Source organism: Spermophilus citellus, assembly GCF_964194105.1.
Source record: "Spermophilus citellus genome assembly, chromosome: 18".
NCBI lineage: Eukaryota > Metazoa > Chordata > Mammalia > Rodentia > Sciuridae > Spermophilus > Spermophilus citellus.
In genome coordinates this window covers 59,470,832-59,490,032 of record NC_138200.1, presented here as the reverse complement: position 1 = coordinate 59,490,032, position 19,201 = coordinate 59,470,832, and the positions used below count along the sequence as shown (strand labels likewise).

Here is a 19,201-nt window from a genome sequence, read left to right as displayed (position 1 = left end):
TTGGCCTCCTATGCTATGCCATAGTTGTAAGTGGAATAAAACCCTCTATCATTAGGGGAAAATGATGTCTAGAAACATCTTACGTATATATTCAAACCTAAATAGTCAATTCACAGAGGCCAGTGTCCCTACCTCTACAGTGGCCTGAAATAGATATATTTTCCAATGCCAAATATGAAATAAGTAAATATTTCCCCTTCTGTTTTTAACTGAGGGCCTAGCCATTGCTTTTGTATGTTTGAAACTTGGTCTAAAACTAATATGCATGTGCTCAGACTGAAAGTGTATATTGTCTTATTCACTAATTAGACATCAGGGGCCAGGATTTGAATCAATTTTAAAGCTACAAAATATTACCATTTCATGCCAAATGTGTTATTGACTATGCATGCATCCATAGAGCAAATGATATAAATGTCAATCTTCAGTAGTTGAATTTATGTAATTAACACTGCGAGACACTTGGAATTTTTCAGATACGCTTCCAAATAACTAAGCAGTCCTATACACATATCTTTTATGTCCACTGGAAAGGCAAATAATTCATGATATTTCCCCTGTTTGGAGAAAAAAAGAGCACATAATTTGGGTACTCATCATACTATTTGAAAGCCTATAAATATTTATAAACTTAGCTATTAACCTTCTCAAGGGCCAATATTTTGATCATTCACCCATGGGTTTAATCAAACATCCTCAAGACTCTGAGACTATGCACAGGGAACATAAGGAATGATTAATGGAGGTACAAATAACTGAAAAGGTCAAAAAATAAAAGATTTTATGTACTATCTTGGACGAAATGTTCCAGGTTAGTGTCAAATAACAGACTAGCAATGTAAACCAATTTAAAGACGCCTCCCCCACTATCAAATTATGTGAAATATCAATACCCTATCATTTATAACTAAAAATAAAATCTTCCTTAAGGTTTACATCCCTATTTTTTTAAATTCAGTCCCTGTTTGCAAGTATTAAAAATGCATACATATTTTAATGTTAAAACGGCAATAGTATGTTTCTACTGCAGAGAGGTTATCAGAAGTAATGATGGCAATAAGTAAGAATTATAAGTCACTCACTTACCTTGAGTTTAGGCTTGAGTGGCTGGCAACTACAAGGTTACAACCAGGCAAACAAGAGCCAAGCACCACCTCAAGCATATTTGCTCATTGGAAGATGAGCAATTGCCTTCTCTTTACATTTCTTTTAAAACTTATCCTCATTTTATCATTAGATGAGGATTTGTATACTTGGCAGCTGATTGACATGGACTTTGTTATTTCTACCTTCATTTGATATTTTTGAGGTGTGAGAAAAAAAATGTGTTTCTTCTGCTGGGTTAATACATGACAGAGACCGGGGTGACCTTCCTCTCAGAGGAGGATGTTTGCTCATCCCACAGGGAGCCCCTCCGCACCATTACGTACGTCTGCATCTTGATCATCACTCAATTCATAATTAAAATGAGGGCAAAGTCTTGGACATGATGAAGTGTGTGTGTGTGTGTGTGTGTGTGTGTGTGTGTGCGTGCGCGTGCGTGCGTGCGTGCGTGTGTGTGCACGCTTGAGTGGCTGTAAGGCAATTCTTCTGACCCAGGGTCATGGATAATGATTCAGGGAAAGGTTACCTCTCTCACTTACCCGAGATCCTGCCCAGTACGAGAGATTTGATGGCACTGAATTCTGTGCCTGATGCCAGGTGAACTTGTCTCCTTATATTCTCGTCAATCTACAAAATTGTCACGAGGTGCACATATCCAAATGAATGTTGTTTTGTAGAAAGAAGAACAGGAAGAAAAGAAAGAGAAAAGAAAATGATGAAAGGAGCAAGTCTAAGTTTGGCCCTAAAGGGCTAGAAAAAAATATATACTTAAAAAGACTTAAAAAGGTGGATATTTTTTTCTATCTACACTCAGGTACCATTCATCCCACCTTCCATCCCGTTAGATACCTTTAATTTTTTTCTACACTGTATGAGGAATCCAAGATTGGTAAAGCCAACCAAAAGGGACAAGATATTTTTTACCTCAAAGCTTGATATTTTTTACTGGAGTCTTACAGTTAAGACACTTTCTTCTGTATAGAGGGTTGAAAAATCAGTGCTTTTCTTCAAAAGCTGTTAAAGTGAATAATTCCAGTTTCTCTGTTGGGACTTATATTTTTTCTTAAAAATATATTCTGTTCCTACATTCATTTTCTGTTTAGAATTATTGTTGGCTTTATACCCATCCTATAAGTAGACATTTTCCTTGGAGTAGTGATGGACCTACACTAATGATAAACTAAGACATCTTTTCCCTACCAATCAGGGAAAAGCCAGTTAGGAAAATTGGATATTTTAAGTATCAGATATTAATAATACTTTGGGCAGAATTTTATTGATTAAAAAACTGACCACATTCAATAGTCTACCTATGATCTGAAGAGGACCGTTGTTTATTCTATTCACAATCAAATTTTTACAACAGGTGCTCTATTCTCCATTACCTCTACAAAGACCACTCCTTCTTCTCTGTTAATCTTTACGTGGTGAAGTTGCCCATCAGCCATGCTTTTAAAATCAAAGTTAACAACATCAGGTTCTTGATATCTATTTAGCTTGTACCTTATCTGCAAACTTCCTAAAGCAGAAAAAAAGTTATATTTTGAATAAGAATTGCATTTAAAAATCTAAAAAAACTCATAATCCTTGTATTGCTGCTGTTTATTCATATCCAATGGGAAATTCACAATCATTCATTTGGGTGTGCCCTCTAAATTTAATTCCTAAAAGTCAATTTCTAAGTAAAACTGCAATATTTTCAAAATCAAGACCAAGCATATTGTTCATATACCTTCTCTTTCTTGCATCCCTTCTGCACTAGTTTATAATTTAAACAAAGGAAAATAAGACTAAGTCTCTCTGAAATGTCAAATTATTATGGACTACTGCAATGATATTCTCTTTATATAATCATATTTAAAATATATATCTCAGACTACTGGAAGATAGTTAACTAATGGAATTATTACAAACAAATACACTTTTACTAAAGATGAGGAATATTTCCAACTGGTCATGGTCATAGACTTTGGAATGGAATTAGGGCAAAATGAATGATTTTAAGCCAAATTTGCCATTAGACTTAATATTAATGGCCTGCAGAGATTTCAAGTAATTTATTTCATAGTATGCCTTGCAATTTAAACAATAAGAATATCCTAATGTATATATAAGCTGCAAGCTAAAACCATACAGTGAGGGTAAATATACTTACTGAACAACAATATTTTTATTGAGGTGTTCAGTGCTCTTGGGCCATATTTGATTTTGTTGAAATAACATATTCACACATTTGTATATTTGTTTATTTTCTCATCAAGAAAACATATTTCTAAAATTCTCATCTTTAATCCAGATGTAAGGTAGAGAAAAATAGCAGTGAGTGGCTTTCTGTCACAAGGTTTCTATCACACACATATTTCCTAATCCACATATCATGACCCTGAATGGACACACAGTGTTCCCGTAGTTCATTGCCTATTATTAGAACTAACATATCATCTTGTGGGCATTTTCTTCTGCATGATGCTGGTTCCTTAACAACTCCCTTAATACTTATTTACTTGATTAGAAGGAAATATTTGTCATATACAAGGAGATATTTTATTTGTAAATGAACTAACTGCAAAACTGATACTGAGAGTCTCAATATAATAAACACTTTATATGAATTGCATATGTAAAATTATCAAAATTATAAAGAGATAAAGGCATCTTAGTTATTTTAAATAATCTCTTTAGATTAAATTTGTAAAAAAGCAAATATTCTGAAAATGAGACATTAATATACAACATAGGTGCACTCTTTGTTCCCTGGTAGTAGTCTGAGAAGCAAGAACCCAAGAATGATTCATATTAGTGCCCTATAATCCTAATTCAATTTTCTTTCTCTCATCTAAATAGCACTCACCATTTTTGGCGATGATAACAGAAAGGTATTCTTTGTAGAAGGAGCTTATGTAAAGCAGTAAGCTGGGTGCCCGTGTTGTTCGGAAGCTAAATTTGATCATTTCTCTGCTCAGCTTCATATCACCATGAAATGAAGCAGCGTGGGAGCTTGAGTTTTTACTTAAGGAATAATTTTCTTGAAAATTGTAAATCACAGATGAGCCAGATCCAAAATATGCAGAAATCTCTGGAAGGACATGCATATTTTATGTTAAAACATTTAAGTACAAGCATCTTGTTTTAGTTATGTTAATTGACATCGTAATATTTTTAAGAAATGAATTCCATAGGTAGAAGAAGCAGTATCCAACCAGAATAACATAGTCAATGCACAGGACTCTCATAATGGTTCTTAAAATGGCTGTATGTTAGGATGACACAAAATTAATTCATTAACGTAATTTTAGAACTGAAAGCTTAGTTAGTATCTCTTCTCTGAGTTCAGACAGAAGCCAGACTGCCTGTCTTCAGCTCCTTGAATATCCACTTTCTTAATCTTAACTGTTTATTATTTTGTAGTTAGAACACATGCATCTCAAATTTACACAAACACACACACACACACACAAATACACATGCATGCCAATGAAGAGGATAGTGGGAGGAAGAATCGGTTTTGAATATAGTGCTTTTTCCCAGCACTATAAAGGACTGTTTGTTGAATATGCACGTAGATGATGCTTAGTGGGTCATCTAATTCCTTTGGCATTTCAGGGCACCTTTTATATTCAACACAATGTGTGTGTGTGCATGTGTATGTGTGTGGGGGGGGGTGTGCACACATGTGCCCACGTGCCGAGAAACATGACTGATTTCACTTAGCAACATGAACTAGAAACTATATCTAGAAAATGAAGACTGGTTCCCAGGAAGAAGGGGCTTAACACTAAATGTAAAAAGCCTCCTAGAGGGACCAGCAGTGCACCATTATTATCACAAGTCGATTTTTAAATTACAGCTTAGTCTTGATAAAAGTAGATGCCTTTAAAGGTGCACTTTTGCCAACTTTCACTAACTGATTCCAGTGCTTTCTTTGCAAATCAGGAGTTGCTTTGATTTGGAGCCAATTTCTGTTAGCCTCCTTCAGGAAAATGTTCAGTAGCCCAGAGACACTTAAACAAAGTAATTGAATTTAAATTAATTAAGGTCAGTTTTCTATGACAAACTATGCAAGTAAAATAAACGTTTGTGTATTCAGAGAAGTCTGTCCAGAACACTTAAACTTAATCTTGTTCTTTTCTTCTTCCATGACATGTATCAGTTAATAATAGAAGCTACAAAATACACTGTTATTTTACCAACAGATATTCATCATATCATACAACAAAATGTGTGTCTCTATTTTGTTGTACATCAATATTTAACAGAAAATATTTGTTTGGCCAAAGCAACCCAATAAAAATAAAAATAACGCTTTCTATATTCCCTTGCATTGCTGAACATCTTGGTCAAAAATAACAATACAGCTTTTAATGATTTTAAAACAGAGAACTGCCCCCATGGGGCACACTGTTGACAGGCATATTCTTTAACAGCATCAATATTAGATGGAAAAAAAAAAAAAAGCGCAAACTGAGCCGCTAACACTTGAAGACACCTAGAGGCAACTATTTGTGAATTTATCTGCAATAGACACTTGTTTTTCAAAACCCGAGTCAAATATCTAAGGAGTAAAATATGATTGGCATTCAATAGATACTCTGCAAAAGAAATTCAGAGTGGAAATAGTTTTGTCTTGAATGGCTACACTGCAAGGAACTACAGACGTTTTATTCATAATGGATAAATTTCCGCCTTAGAGTGTCTAATGTCACACTTACCATGGGAACAGAAGGGCCCTGTGTAGGCGGAGGAAGAGCAGTCACAGAAGAACCCACTGGGCTTCTCCCTGCACTTCCCTCCATTGCGACATAACTTTCCATAGCTGCCACAGTGTCCTCGACAGCCAGGCTGCACCCCAGGAGTCACCATGGCTCTCTCCTCCAGATCCAGGGCCATCCCATTCAACTGCAGAGACCGGATGCATCCCAGAAAGCCCCTCTGTCTGGTGGCTGTCCCCCCTGGAAGGGAAACACTGCAAATGCAAACATGTTCCCAGGTGTTTTATTCGAAATTTAAATACCAAACCAACCTGTGGCCTCACAGGAAAGAGTAAAAATGGGGACTTGACATCAAATGACCAAAATTAGAGCAGCACTATATAACCCTGCGATCCCGCTCCTTAGTATTGACCCAGAAGAGTAAAGAGTCAGCATGTTTTAGGATACACGCACACCATGTTTATCACAGCGCAATTCACAGTTGACTAGTCACAAAACCAGACGGGGTATCCACCAACCAATGACTGGATACAGAAAATGTGGTACGAATGCACAATGGAGTTGTATTCAGCCATACAAAGGAAAGAAATTATGTCATTTGCAAGAAAATGCATGGATCTGAGTGAAATAAGCCAGGCTCAGAAAGACAAGTATTGAGTATATTCTCTTGTATGTGGAAGCCAGAGGGAAAGTCAATAAATAAAAGGGGTGTCATAAAAGCAAAAGGAAGACTATCAGGGTAGAGAAAGACTGTCAGCAGAAAGGTAAAGGGAGATATTGGGGAATTAAATTAATGAAATTATGTTATATATAAGTAAGAATATGCCACAATGAAACCCCTTGTTATTTATAATTATTAGGCAACAATGAAGCATTAGAAGATCAATTATAATTTAGGAAACAATTTTCTTGACTAACTCTAGGCTTCAAAAGGGCACAGCATAAATTCCATACTTGTTTTCTAAAAAAAGATTAAGCTTATCTTGAAGAAGTTTTTTTTTTTTTTAGTTTCATTATTTCAAAGAACCACATCGACCTTACTTTCATTCAAAATAATAAACATACATATTATTATTGCTATGTAGTTTTTTGCTTTTACAATTTTAAATAAGCATGTGTCCGGGGGTAACTGTCTCTTGAAACCTGATCCTGGCTCTGTTAGTTTGAACTCCAAGAGAATTATTAGAGAATCCTTGAGCTTTCCCAATGTGACTCTGCATCGATATAATCATTATCCATTTATTAAAAAGACAGTAATTGAGTATCACAGTAGTTACTTTTTCTGGGATATTTCCCAGTGATTTTTTTTTTCCTAAAGGTTGGTCTGATCTTCATTGTTTTATGCTTGGGAAGGTTCTCAAAGGGAATTGATGAAGAAACTGTGGCATCTACTGAATACATAACTTGCATTTATCAAGTCAACCCTAAAGAGGTCTGGGATGTTTGCTTGAAATCACACCTAATTATCCTAAGGCAGTTCTCAAACTTTAAGGAATGTGAGTATCACAAGGCGGGCTTCTTAAAAATATAGCCACAGAGGGCTGATTCTGTGGTTCAAAAACAGGATTGAGAAGGTCCAAGTCAACAAGCTTCGTGGGTGATTTGTATTCAGATGGTCACCCGTCCATCATTTTTGTAAGTGCCATCCTGAGAGGAATGTAAGACCTAGGTAGACTCACACAGAAATTTGTATCCAGGAACATACTAAGTTAATATTCAGAACTGGAAGAAAAAAAAAAGAATAACATATAGCATAGCATAACAATAAATAAACAATCTGACAATTCTACTGAGGGGTGATTAGATGGTCATGGAGCTTTCTAAAATGGAACTCCATGTTTGAACAGATGGCGGGCCACCCCTGGGATCTTGTCCTACTCTGTACAGATTTTCTCTTTTCCTGGATCATATTTACTTCCTCTTCAAATTCACTTACCTAAATCTAGCCTGAATCGCTTCGGTTTTCATCCAGAGATAAAAAACTTCGTTCAGATCCCCCCAAAACTTTTCATAAAAACCCTAAATAAATAGGTCTTTATCATCGTCGAGTGGGCTTTACATTTCACGAATTAATTTTGTGTCCATGTCCCTTTATTAGACTGTACGTTTGACAAGAGTACTTGTCACTGCTGGTCCTTCGCAGCTGTGCAGTAACTAATGACTCCATTCATCCAAACCTTGGCTCACACAGAAGGAGTAGGGGGTGGGGTTATTGCTCCTGGGGTTCAGGAGGCGGGCACCTTCTGTCCCGCAGCGATGCTTGGGGTCCTTCGCCCTGAGAAGGAGGACCAAACTCAATAAACATTTCTGGATAAACGAATAATACATTTATAGATAAAGGAATATCCTTTTGAAAAAAAATGAGTTCTGAGAATTTGGGACTTCTAGGGCAGTAACACTGTTTAGAGTTCAGATTCATCTCTATAATGGTCTCCATACAGATTGCCCAATTAAAATCTCTGTGTTCAGCCTGCTTCAGTTTACATTACTTGTGCCTCTTCGATGGTTACAAAGGTCTTTAGGGTACAGGTCATGTTTTCTATTTATAAATTCACAATGTTGTGTCATCTGGGATCAGACATTTTTTATGTGGGCCTGGCAAGGAAGGAGTCAATTTTATCTCAAAATTTTAGAAGAGCTGGCAATCTTCTTGCTTAATCTCTTCTACCTTCAGTCCATCTCCTGCCATTCCTGAAGTCCCTCTTCCACCCTTATTCTTAGAACTCCTCTCTGTCTTTCCACATCTAGGTGCAACTCTTCCCAACTTCACACCTCTCTAGACTCCCGCTCAGTATGCACCTAGGGCTCCAAGTCTTCAGCCAACGTTCTTTGGGCATCTTTCGTGGGGAAGACAGCCTTCCTTGGCTTAATCTTTGACCCAGAAACCTTAGGGAGAGGATCACATGCTGTGAAACTGAGATGAGAGGTGTATCTCTTGTATATTTCATTTACTTCAGCTCATACTCTATTACGTCATGGCACATAGTCTATAGAATACAGTCACCTTAAATGGCTTTGCTATGTGTCTGCTGCTTTGAAACATCCACATAGCTCTAATTCAGGTATTTATCTTAGTATGCTAGTAGCATAACAATAACTAAATACCTTGGGATCAAACAACTAAACACAGTCAGTTCTTAGCTATTCCAGTTTTTTTTTTCTTGTTTGTTTTGAATGATGAGGAACTCGAGGTATAGAGAAGCTCTGGGATTGGCCTACAGGGGCAACTGAGGAAATATTTAGAATAAGCACATTTAGTTAGAAGCAGAGGTTGATCAAAATCCACAAGTAACCTTCATTTCAAGGCAGCCCCCTTTCTTTCCACTCCAAAATATAGTTCAAAGGGAAACTCTTCTTTTCCTTCTAAAGCTCAGATCATTTTTTGATTTGATGGCATTTAACTTTTCCAAGCTTCATACAGCAGCTCCTTACCTTGCACAGTGTCTGACACTGGTCTAGAAGGGCTCCTAGTCTGATAATAAATTTAGACAGAGTGACAAATGAGGACTACATGGTGTTAATGGTAAAATAGACACAAGACTGCCAAAGGATGGAGTTATAAACAGGAAAAAAAATGTGTGTGTGTGTGTATGTGTGTGTGTTTAAGTATACCTGTGTACAAAATATAAGCTCCAATGGTATTTGTAACAATGAGAAGAAAATCAACATTGAGCTTTGTAAACAGAATGTCTTTATTCTGTATTTTCAAAGAGGTAATGTTTACCTAGTGAAATAGTTTTAAATGACATCTTCAAGTGACGGGAAAATGTAAAGTCTAATTAGACATAAATAGTCACGACACACATGTACTGAGGACTTCTACTATACCATTAGGTTTCAGGTAAATAACTTTTTTATTATTATTATTTCCAGATGTAACTGCTCTGGAAAACATGGCTAATGTAAATGGGATTGGGCTTGAAAGCTTAATTAAAGATTGCTGTGCCTTTTCAGGGTTAGAGTATGTCCAATTAAAATGAGCTACAGTTTGATTAATTGATTCTGGATGTTTCTGCTGAGCTATTATGTTCAGAACTATCTTCCAATTAATTTTCTATCAATTTACTTGCCATGCCATATCAGACGTAATGAATTCTGGAACTTCACTGAAACTGAGTATCTTGTGAGGATGCTTTCTGCATGGTTGAGCACAACAGGCTCTGTCCACCCACACAGCAGACTTGAGGTCTTGCACCTAAATAACTGGGGTAGGCGCCAGGTAGAAACCAGGCTAGCCTTTGCCTGTTGCACCAATCCTTCCACCACGTTCCTTATCCTCGGGAAGTTAGTCTAAGTGACAGGTGTTACTGGCACTGAGCAGGAGGTGGCTCTTTCCTATTTCCATGTTGCTTATGGCAGGAAGACCTTTGAGATAAACTTTGATTTTTTTTTAAAGCAAATTATGCATGTGCTGTGCTCCAATATTATCAAGGATTAATTAGGAAAAACTGCATAATTGGCCTAGGAGCCTTGGAGAAAGAACAAAATCAAGATCTTGCAAAGTCTGGAGGCTCTCCCTGACCCTGTCACTGTGGCAGAGGAAGACAAGTAAGACCCCAACCACAGCTCAGCATAGGGCAAGCCAGTGACCTGCGTGAGGGCCAACGCAGGAGCAAATCAGGAGACCAAAGGGAAAACATTGCACAGTAGATCTGTCCCTCCTCAGCCATCCTGTGGGAAGATGGCCTTGCAGAAATGGTGATAATGAGTTAGCCAAGAAGGCTGTGAGAAGACAAGTCTTTTCCCACGTGTGTTCTTCATTAAGCAAAGTCCTAGGAGGGCAGGGAGGAGGGAGACTGTCTTCAAAGAACTCTGATAGTTGAGGAAGCAGCTGGAGCAACACTGACAGGCCATGGGGCTCAGGCACCTTTCCCTGAGCCAAACTCAATGGTGAACACCTGTCCTGGGGGTGATAACCTATGGAGGCTGCCACAGCTCTCTGATTTTACCATGCTGTGGACGGTATTAGTCACTTTCTCCAGTCCCAGGAGATCCCGTCTGAATTCTGCCTCCAGGCAACAGTCACGGAGGTTTACCCACTGGACCCAACAAAGTGCACTGAGGGCTTGGTCGGCTAATCATGAAAAAGACACCTCGAGGGAGGCAGGAGAAGATAATTAAAACAAATAATATGATTACATTAAAGAGAAACATGACCTTTATTGTACTGAATTGGTAATAAGGGAGCACGTCTACCACAAAAGAAAATTAGACTGAAATAAAAATGATTCAAACATAAGGCTATTTGATATTGCCTTCCCATGACTGTATTTTAGCCTATCAAAAACTGAAAGTTAAAAAAAAGGAAAATGTGGAATATATTAAAATTAAGAACTTCTGTTCATCCAAAGACACCACTAGCAATATAAAAACCCACTCAATTCACAGAGAGGGAGAAGATATTTGTCATAATCTTGTATGACATAGGCCCAAAAGACCTAAGGATTCTTATACATTGATTTATTTTTTTTAAAGAAGACAACCTTGTAGAAAATGGACAATAAATTTGAATAGTCACTTCATAAAAGGATATCCAAATGGTCATAGAGATCTGGCTGTGTCCCCTGCTCAGCATATGAAAATACTATGACCCAGTAATTCTTCTCCCAAATATAAACCAAATATAAAACAACCATATGCTCACCCCCCCAAAAAAGAAAATAAAGAAAAGAAAATAGTACAAAGATCTATGTGTAATAACCAATCTTTGAAACTACTCAAATGCCTATTGACAGTAAACAAATGTATTTTTTTAGGGCACTGTAGGTTTTCCAAAATGTCCTAGGGGGTACCAATGGGCTCAGAGCTTCCATACACTTAAGAGTTCAGTATCGACCTCTGCATATGCCATCTAGAGACTGTTCACTCTAGAGATTCAATAAATATTTGTTGATTTGAATCCAGCTCAAGTGCAATGCAAATGACTTCTGATTATGTCTGTGGTCCTACCTTCCCAGGTTCCAGTCACAACATATTGAACTGGAGTTTAACTTGTGTAAAAACTTGTCAGCAAAGGAATTTAGACAGGAAACAAAAATCGCAGAGCTGGTTGAATGAAAATCAATTCAAGGCTAATTTAAGAAGCTGCTAGGAAAAAATGCTGAGTTGACAAACCAAAATAGAAAATGACCACTGTCACACTTCAGCTTACAAAATGATTGATTCTTTTCTCTCCATCATTTCCGTGGTTGCTGAATGTTTGTGAGCCCATGATAACAGCAGTGATCCTGGTCACTGAGTTCTCAGTGTTACCAAGGTCAAAGGCAGAGGTTGGATACACCAAGCAGCATCGGGTCACTAAAAATTGGTTTTTCCAAGTAATAGGTGGCCGCTCTGAGTAAGACTTTGAAGATATGACATTAATACACACACACACACACACACACACACACACACACACACACACGGCAAAGCGAAAGAATATGAAAATAATGGTAAGGATACAGCACCACAGTTAAGAACGAGAATGGATCAAGATGGGCTGTGAGCAAGTGAATCTCTATCTTATTACGCAAAGCAACATGATATGATGGTTGGGGCTACTTAAGGGAGAGGAGATGTCCACCACCTAGAGGCTCCTGTTTCTGACCACCACCCTCACATTGATGTCCACTTTTCTACTTGTTCATACAAAGGTTTTTGTTCATTGCTATTCCTCCTTCGTTGCATGTGGCATCCTATAGTTTTAGATCAGTTGAAGAGAATTTTTCTAGTATTTGGGACCAATGGGATTGTTCAAAGCCTCCTGTCCCCTATGCCTTGAAGTTGTATCTCAGCAATGCCATCCATTATTTCCTTATTCCTATTTCAATTGTTATATATAATTGCTGCCCAGCTGCCACACATTTTCTAAAAGTATTTTCTATTATTTTTACTAGTTTTCCTCAGTAATTAAAGCATTCATCTTGCCTCAGAATCTTGCTGTGCAATAGGAGTCACTCTATGACTGGTCCTCGGGGACAGGGGGAAAGCAATAAGCAGGGGACACGTACTGGGCTCCTTCCTATTGCCCCATTTCAGGGACTACTCCTGAGAGATCACCAAAACATTCATGTCAAAAAAATTAGATGCTGATAAATATAATCAACATAGACCTGGTCAGTGTGATGAAGAATATTATTGAAATCTAAATTTACATATTCAAATATCTACAACTTATTATTTATAGGTACGAGGGTTCCAGATAAGTATGGCAAACGTATTTGCTATTGGAATTTCTAACGTTTCATATTTGGATTATAAAACAACTTTTTTTAAAAACATCCCGCAATAATTTGCTGCTAAATTTGTTGACAAACAAAAAGGTGAAGTTTTGGTAAAAGCTACTAAACACTTGGAAAGTAATCCAATCTATCTTAGACCAACTTAGCCTTTCTGTTTGTTCTACATTTACAAAGATTGTGCTTCCACGTGATTTAGACCATTTTTGTTATTATTATAATCAGTCTCTAGATTTAAAATATTTCTATGAAAGTCATGCTGAAAACTATAGATGAATTTTTCACAATCATGTTTATTTCACTTGTTTGCCCTGAACCCAAATATAAATGATAGTTGTTATGCACACTTGAAAATACTGATGGGTCATAATTATTGTTAAGATGGACGAATGAACCACAAATTAAACTCTTGAACTTGTAAGTAAGGGGAATTAAATTACCCTTTAAAATTTCAACCATAAAATCAATTACATTATATAAAAGCAGAGATTCCCAGTCACCCATGGAATCACCAGCTCTGAGAGCAGAATAAAACTTAACTCTCACATATTTATTGGTATGTGAAGAACTGGCTTCCAAGAAAAGGGTCCTTCTGCACATGACAGGTATTGGCACAGAATCTCTGAACAGAGAAGCCTGATTTCATGATGAGAGTGTGGTCATGGGGCAGGTGGATTTCAGTGGTGGAGAGGAAAGAAGCAAGGTGTTTTCACTGGGCTCTGAAGACAAACCTGACTTTTCTGCAGCAGGCAAGAATATGGCTTACGGAATGTAATCTGGATTTCGAGAAGAGGGAGCAGCTTTAATCACTGTTACAAATTAAGATAAAGGGAAAAAATTAGGAGAAGTTAACTTCAGGTGGAATTAAAACCTAGAGAAATGATGTAAGAAATCCAGAGACCTATGAAGGAGCATCTTGCCCCAAGGATATTATCATGGCTCAAATACTAAAACACTAATGGCAACAATCAAATGCCAGCATATGGGTGTCTTCACGTTAAATATGGTCCAACTCCATTTCAGTATCTCTGCTCTCCCATGCCTCCATTGTCTCTCAAGTGGACTATGATAATAGCCTGCCTTCTCCTTATTCTCACCATCCACACCTCTCACAGCAGGAGCAGGGAACTTGGGAAGTGCAAATTAGGTCACACTACTTCCTTGATTGCTTGGGGTAAAACCCCCCACTCCTCATCATGGCGACCTGAGTCCAGTACATAGCTTGACCACCTTCCCCTCACGTCCCCTCATACTCATTTCCTCTGGTGACAAGGTTTTCTCCCTGTTCCTTGAATACTGAAACTCATCCCTACCCCTTTGAGCAAGATCCACCTGGAATTGTCTTCCAGAGATCACAGGGTTCTCTGCTTCCTGTGGCCTTTGCTCAAATATTAAGGTCCACAGAGACAGCACTGTCCTCACCACTCTTCTTGAAATAGAGGATCCCAACCCAAACTACTGCTTGACTCTTAACTTTCCTTTTACTTTATAATTCTTCTTGCTATTCAAAAGTGTATTTATACATGTATGTATTGATGCATGTGCTTTTGTCAGCTTTTTTTGCTGCTACAACTAAAAGACCTAGCTAGTAAGAACAACTTGTGGGCTCACAGTTTCAGAGGTCTCAGTCCACAGATGGCTGGCTCCATTCCTCAGGGCCCAAGGTGAGGCAGAATATCATGGTGGAAGACTGTGGTGGAGGAAAGTGACTCAGGACATGGCACCAGGAAGCAGAGAGAGAGAGAGAGAGACAAGTGCCCCTCACCAAGAACAAAATAAAATATAAACCCCAAGGGCCCAGTCTCATCAACCCACCTCCTGCAGCCAGTCCCCACTTGCCCAAGGTGACCCAGTTAATCCCTATCAGGACGTTAATGCACTGACAGTTAAAGCTCTCAAACCCAATAATTTCACCTTTAAATTTTCTTGTATTATCTCAACATGAGCTCTTGAGGGATATCTCATATCTAGACCATTACAGCATGTACACATATGTATATAAATATCTATATTCAGTGTTTTGTTTCATTTCCTGTTATTGGTTGTCTCTTGTTCCCTCCAGTTAAATATATACTCTTCTTGGAAAACAGAATGTTTTGGTCACAGGAAGTGCTTCATAAAATTAGCTCTAATTACTACTGATTTTTTACTAGTCTGTCACCCACTGTGGTCTAATTCAGTGTAACCTTCGTAATTATAATTTGTCTTTCATAGAATCTACCTGCAGGGGGAAAAAAAGAATCTTTAGCAATAAACTTGGAAACAACTCTGATCTGTTTGATAGTAATGTTGTAAATTGCTAAATTAATGCTTTATCTTATAAGCATGGTTTTATTAACTGGACTGGGGCCCTTTCCTGAGAGGATGCTCGACCCCGTGGTAAGGGGTAGTAGTAAAGATAAAAGTAAGTCCCTCTCGTGGTCTCTGGACAGTCGTGAGCTGCTCCTGACTCCTTTTATGAATCTTTCTCTCAGTGTCGCTACACGACATCAAGTCAGTGTACTCGGTCACCTCTAAGTAGCAAGGAAGAAATCGTATAAACAGATCTTTATTAACAGCACATGTAACTTTTCCAGAGATCTTTTATTCCTGCCTTCCCTTTTTATTTTCACTGACTTTGACTTAAACATCATCAAGATTTCCATCTTTAAAACTTTCCAGTGACACTGCGGCTCTTAAATCTGAACACATATGGAGATGTCAAAGGCCTGACTAATTGCCTCAATAAAGATGAAATCTCTTTGATCCTTATTCAAATTATAGCCCATGATTGATGGCAAAGGACTCTAGCCCGTTGCAAAGCAGTTTTCTGATGTCATACTAGTCCTTCATTACAGCCACCTGAAATCAAATTAAGGCCAGGATTCCTATCAGACACAATATATAGAGACGCCATCTCTCTGAAGTTGAAATTCATACCAAGGAGGAAAGGTCATCCACAGGCAAACGGCGGCATATTTCACTGAAAAATTCGAGGACAATTTCAGCCCTCTCAATTTCCAAGAATAGTAAGGCTATTTCCAAGCTACTGACAGACTTTAAATTGCCATATCTTTTGTTGTGGCGCTCTCTCTCTCTCTCTCTCTCTCTCTCTCTCTCTCTCTCTCTTTTGAATTTAAGAAATATTTATGTCAATTTCATGACTGGCTTTCCAACGTGGTATTAGAAGTTTCACTTCCATTCTCAAGTATTCATTAGTATTTCCCATGCTCTTGAATAAGTCAGTCAAGTGGCCACAAGATCATAATTACGTTGTCTAAATTACTCACAGAAGTTTTCATTAAATGTCTTTTGAGTGAAAGAATAAATAATAGAAACAATGAGTACATAACAAATTCATTGGCACTCCTAAATATATCTTGGTCAAACATATCACAAGTTTCACCTGTTGCATGAGAGAGGGCTAATAAGTCCAGAGTGTTAGGCAACAGGAAGAATAATTGGGGGGAGGGGAGGTCTATGAATTCCCTTCTAAATACAACCCTTGAAAATGTTTGCAATACAATTTCAGACAATCCATCATTTATCCTGTTTTCGAGTGACACTACACCTTTATTTACATTATACAAGCAACGATCAAATGGCTTGAACTTTGTGGTCCATAAGTTCTGCAATTAGCCAAGATGTAAAGGAGAATGAACACATCCCAAAGAATTCCACTATCAAGCCTGTAATGCCAAGCCAACAGATTCAGAAAACAGAGGAACAACATCTGGATATCAATATGATGTAGGTGATTGGGAGACAGCACAAAAATGGGCTGAGAGAAAGTAGCAGAGGATCAGGTGAAACTGGTAAAGCTGTGGATTCTATACTCCACTCTTCCCCCCCCCCTTCTTGCTACTGGCCTGTTTTTGATGCAACATATGTTAGGATGGGGGTTGGGGCTGGTTTGTACTGGCCAGAATTACAAGGAGCGTTCCTCAATCCCAGGAACAGAGATAAACATTTTCTATATCATACCAAAAGCACTAATAAAATAAACAAACTTGAACAAATCATATACTCTGTAATATGAAGAATACAGATTTGCAGGTTTAGGAATTAGTCACATACAAATTTAAATCTCATTTCCTAGGTGGATTTGTGTGTGTGTGTGTGTGTGTGTGTGTGTGTGTGTGTGGTGCTGGGGTTGAACCCAGGGCCTTGTGCATGCAAGGCAAGCACTCTACCAACTGAGCTACATCCTCAGCCCTCCTAGGTAAATTTTGAAGGCAAGCCAAGCCCCTGAAACTCAATTATGCCATCTGTAAAGTAGGGAGAGTACTTATTTCACAGGCTGGATACAAGGAAGAAATGAACCACCTAGCACAGACTGGCACAGGTGGCACATGGGTTTAGTTTGTTGTTATTTGTGGTGCTGGAGATTGGACCCAGGGTCTTGCACGTGCTAGGCAAGTGCTCTACCACTGAGCTACTTACACAGCCCCTGGAGCATGGGTTTTTAATAAGAGGTGATTTGTTTTTGCTGTTGGTTACTATTGTTATCATTTGTATAGTTAGTGTGATTTTATTTTGGCCCATCTCCGTACTAACATGAAACTACATGACCAATGGTTTAAAAGAGAACTTACCCACGAAGAGCTGACTGTTGAGCTGTAATAAGACATGCCCATCAGCTGGAGCAGCCTGAGTCTTTGGTGAGAGCTGGTCCACCTGAATGGAGGCCTCTTTCATGTTCCTTTCAACTCTAACATGATGCCACTGGTTGTCGTTGAAGTGGGTAGGTGACTGCACTGAGATTTCGAGAGGCCCATTCCCCACATCAAATGAAAAGGTCACTGTTGTTGGAGCTGGAAATATTAGACATGAAGACTGTTCAAGTGAGCTCACGAGGCAGAGCTGAGTGTTCAACACACTTAGGAATAGGACCACCGCATAATCATAGCTGAATGTAAAGAAAATAGCTTGAATTTTATGGAAGAAACCAATAACATCAGTATAGAAAAGGGTCTTTGGATGTGGGATGAGATGATAAGATACATTTGTACTTTTGGAAAAAAAAACACAAATTTTAAGGAATTCATGCTCTAAGTTAATTTTTCATATTGATTAAGGGTAAGCTACTTAGCCAGGGCATGAAAACTAAATTTTATATAAAAATAATTGTTTTCACAATTTGAAATTTATATAATTTTACAGGCATGCAGCATGCATTTGATGTTAAGAGAGTAAGAGCAACCTATGAGCACATCGAATTCACATAAGTGGTTGGTCTAATTAAGTCATTTTGTATTTAACTGAAATTTTTGGTTTTAAATTTTAATAATTTGAACTTAAGATCTTCTTCCATGGTTTCTAGAAAATATCACTAATTTCCTCATATTTCACAAGTTAAATATCAAACTAATTTTTTGTGTGAAGATAATGTTAATATCAGAGAATTTTTACAAAGGGACATAAGATTCAGCCTATAAAGTAGAAACATAAGTTCTTTAAAAATTAGTTAAAGGATTTATTACTAAAAACTAGATTCCCACAGACTTCTCTACAAAGAAGACTTACAGCGTAGCTCTATTCGTATGAAATCAGTAATTCCCAGGTTCTCTAAAAACACCCCCGATAGAGCTGTTGTCTTAAAAAAAAAAGACACATCAGCACTAAGTTCTCCATGGAAAGTAGGGAAATGAAGGTATGAGGCCTCAGTATTGAAGGAAGCAGAATTCCAAAATGACCCTGTTAAAAAAAAAAAAAAAAAGAAGAAGAAAAATTCAAAAGTAAGAAAAATTCAATACACACATGAATGATATATAGTATTTTTTATATCAAGCATTCCCACTATTTAAAGCACTGCTCAGTTGTATAAACTGCTTTTGTTTTTTTTCTATTAATTGTGTGAGACACAAGACATGAACTTAAAGACTGAAGATTTTACAAGAAAATTCTGGATTCCTTCCAACAGGAAGGGAATGATCAGTACTGAAATGGCTTAAAGAGAAGATTTCCTAAACTGAGACTGGCATTCAGAATAGTATCATTCAAATAAAGACCAAGGCAAATTTACTCTGTGCTGTGCAGATATTCTCATAAAAATATTCTTTTCCTTCAAAATCATTTCTTATTTTGCTTTTAAGGGGGAGGTAGATGACCACCAGTAGAGGAAAAAGCTTTCTCAACAAATTTACAGAGGCTTACAATCAGAAAATGCTTAAGAATTTTGAGATATAA

General features: G+C 37.7%; 1 protein-coding gene across 1 annotated transcript in view; it reads right to left on the bottom strand.

Annotated features, from left to right (window-relative positions):
* The window catches only part of CNTNAP4 (contactin associated protein family member 4), a 242,231-nt gene that overhangs the window by 18,333 nt on the left and 204,697 nt on the right, over nucleotides 1–19,201 (bottom strand). Inside the window, exons 16-21 of the mRNA XM_081275674.1 lie at nucleotides 18,539–18,709; nucleotides 17,608–17,826; nucleotides 5,814–6,053; nucleotides 3,956–4,180; nucleotides 2,490–2,623; nucleotides 1,644–1,731 (exon numbers count right to left, since the gene is read on the bottom strand). Coding sequence (XP_081131800.1) covers nucleotides 1,644–1,731; nucleotides 2,490–2,623; nucleotides 3,956–4,180; nucleotides 5,814–6,053; nucleotides 17,608–17,826; nucleotides 18,539–18,709 — 1,077 coding nt within the window. The remainder of the gene's footprint in view (nucleotides 1–1,643; nucleotides 1,732–2,489; nucleotides 2,624–3,955; nucleotides 4,181–5,813; nucleotides 6,054–17,607; nucleotides 17,827–18,538; nucleotides 18,710–19,201) is intronic.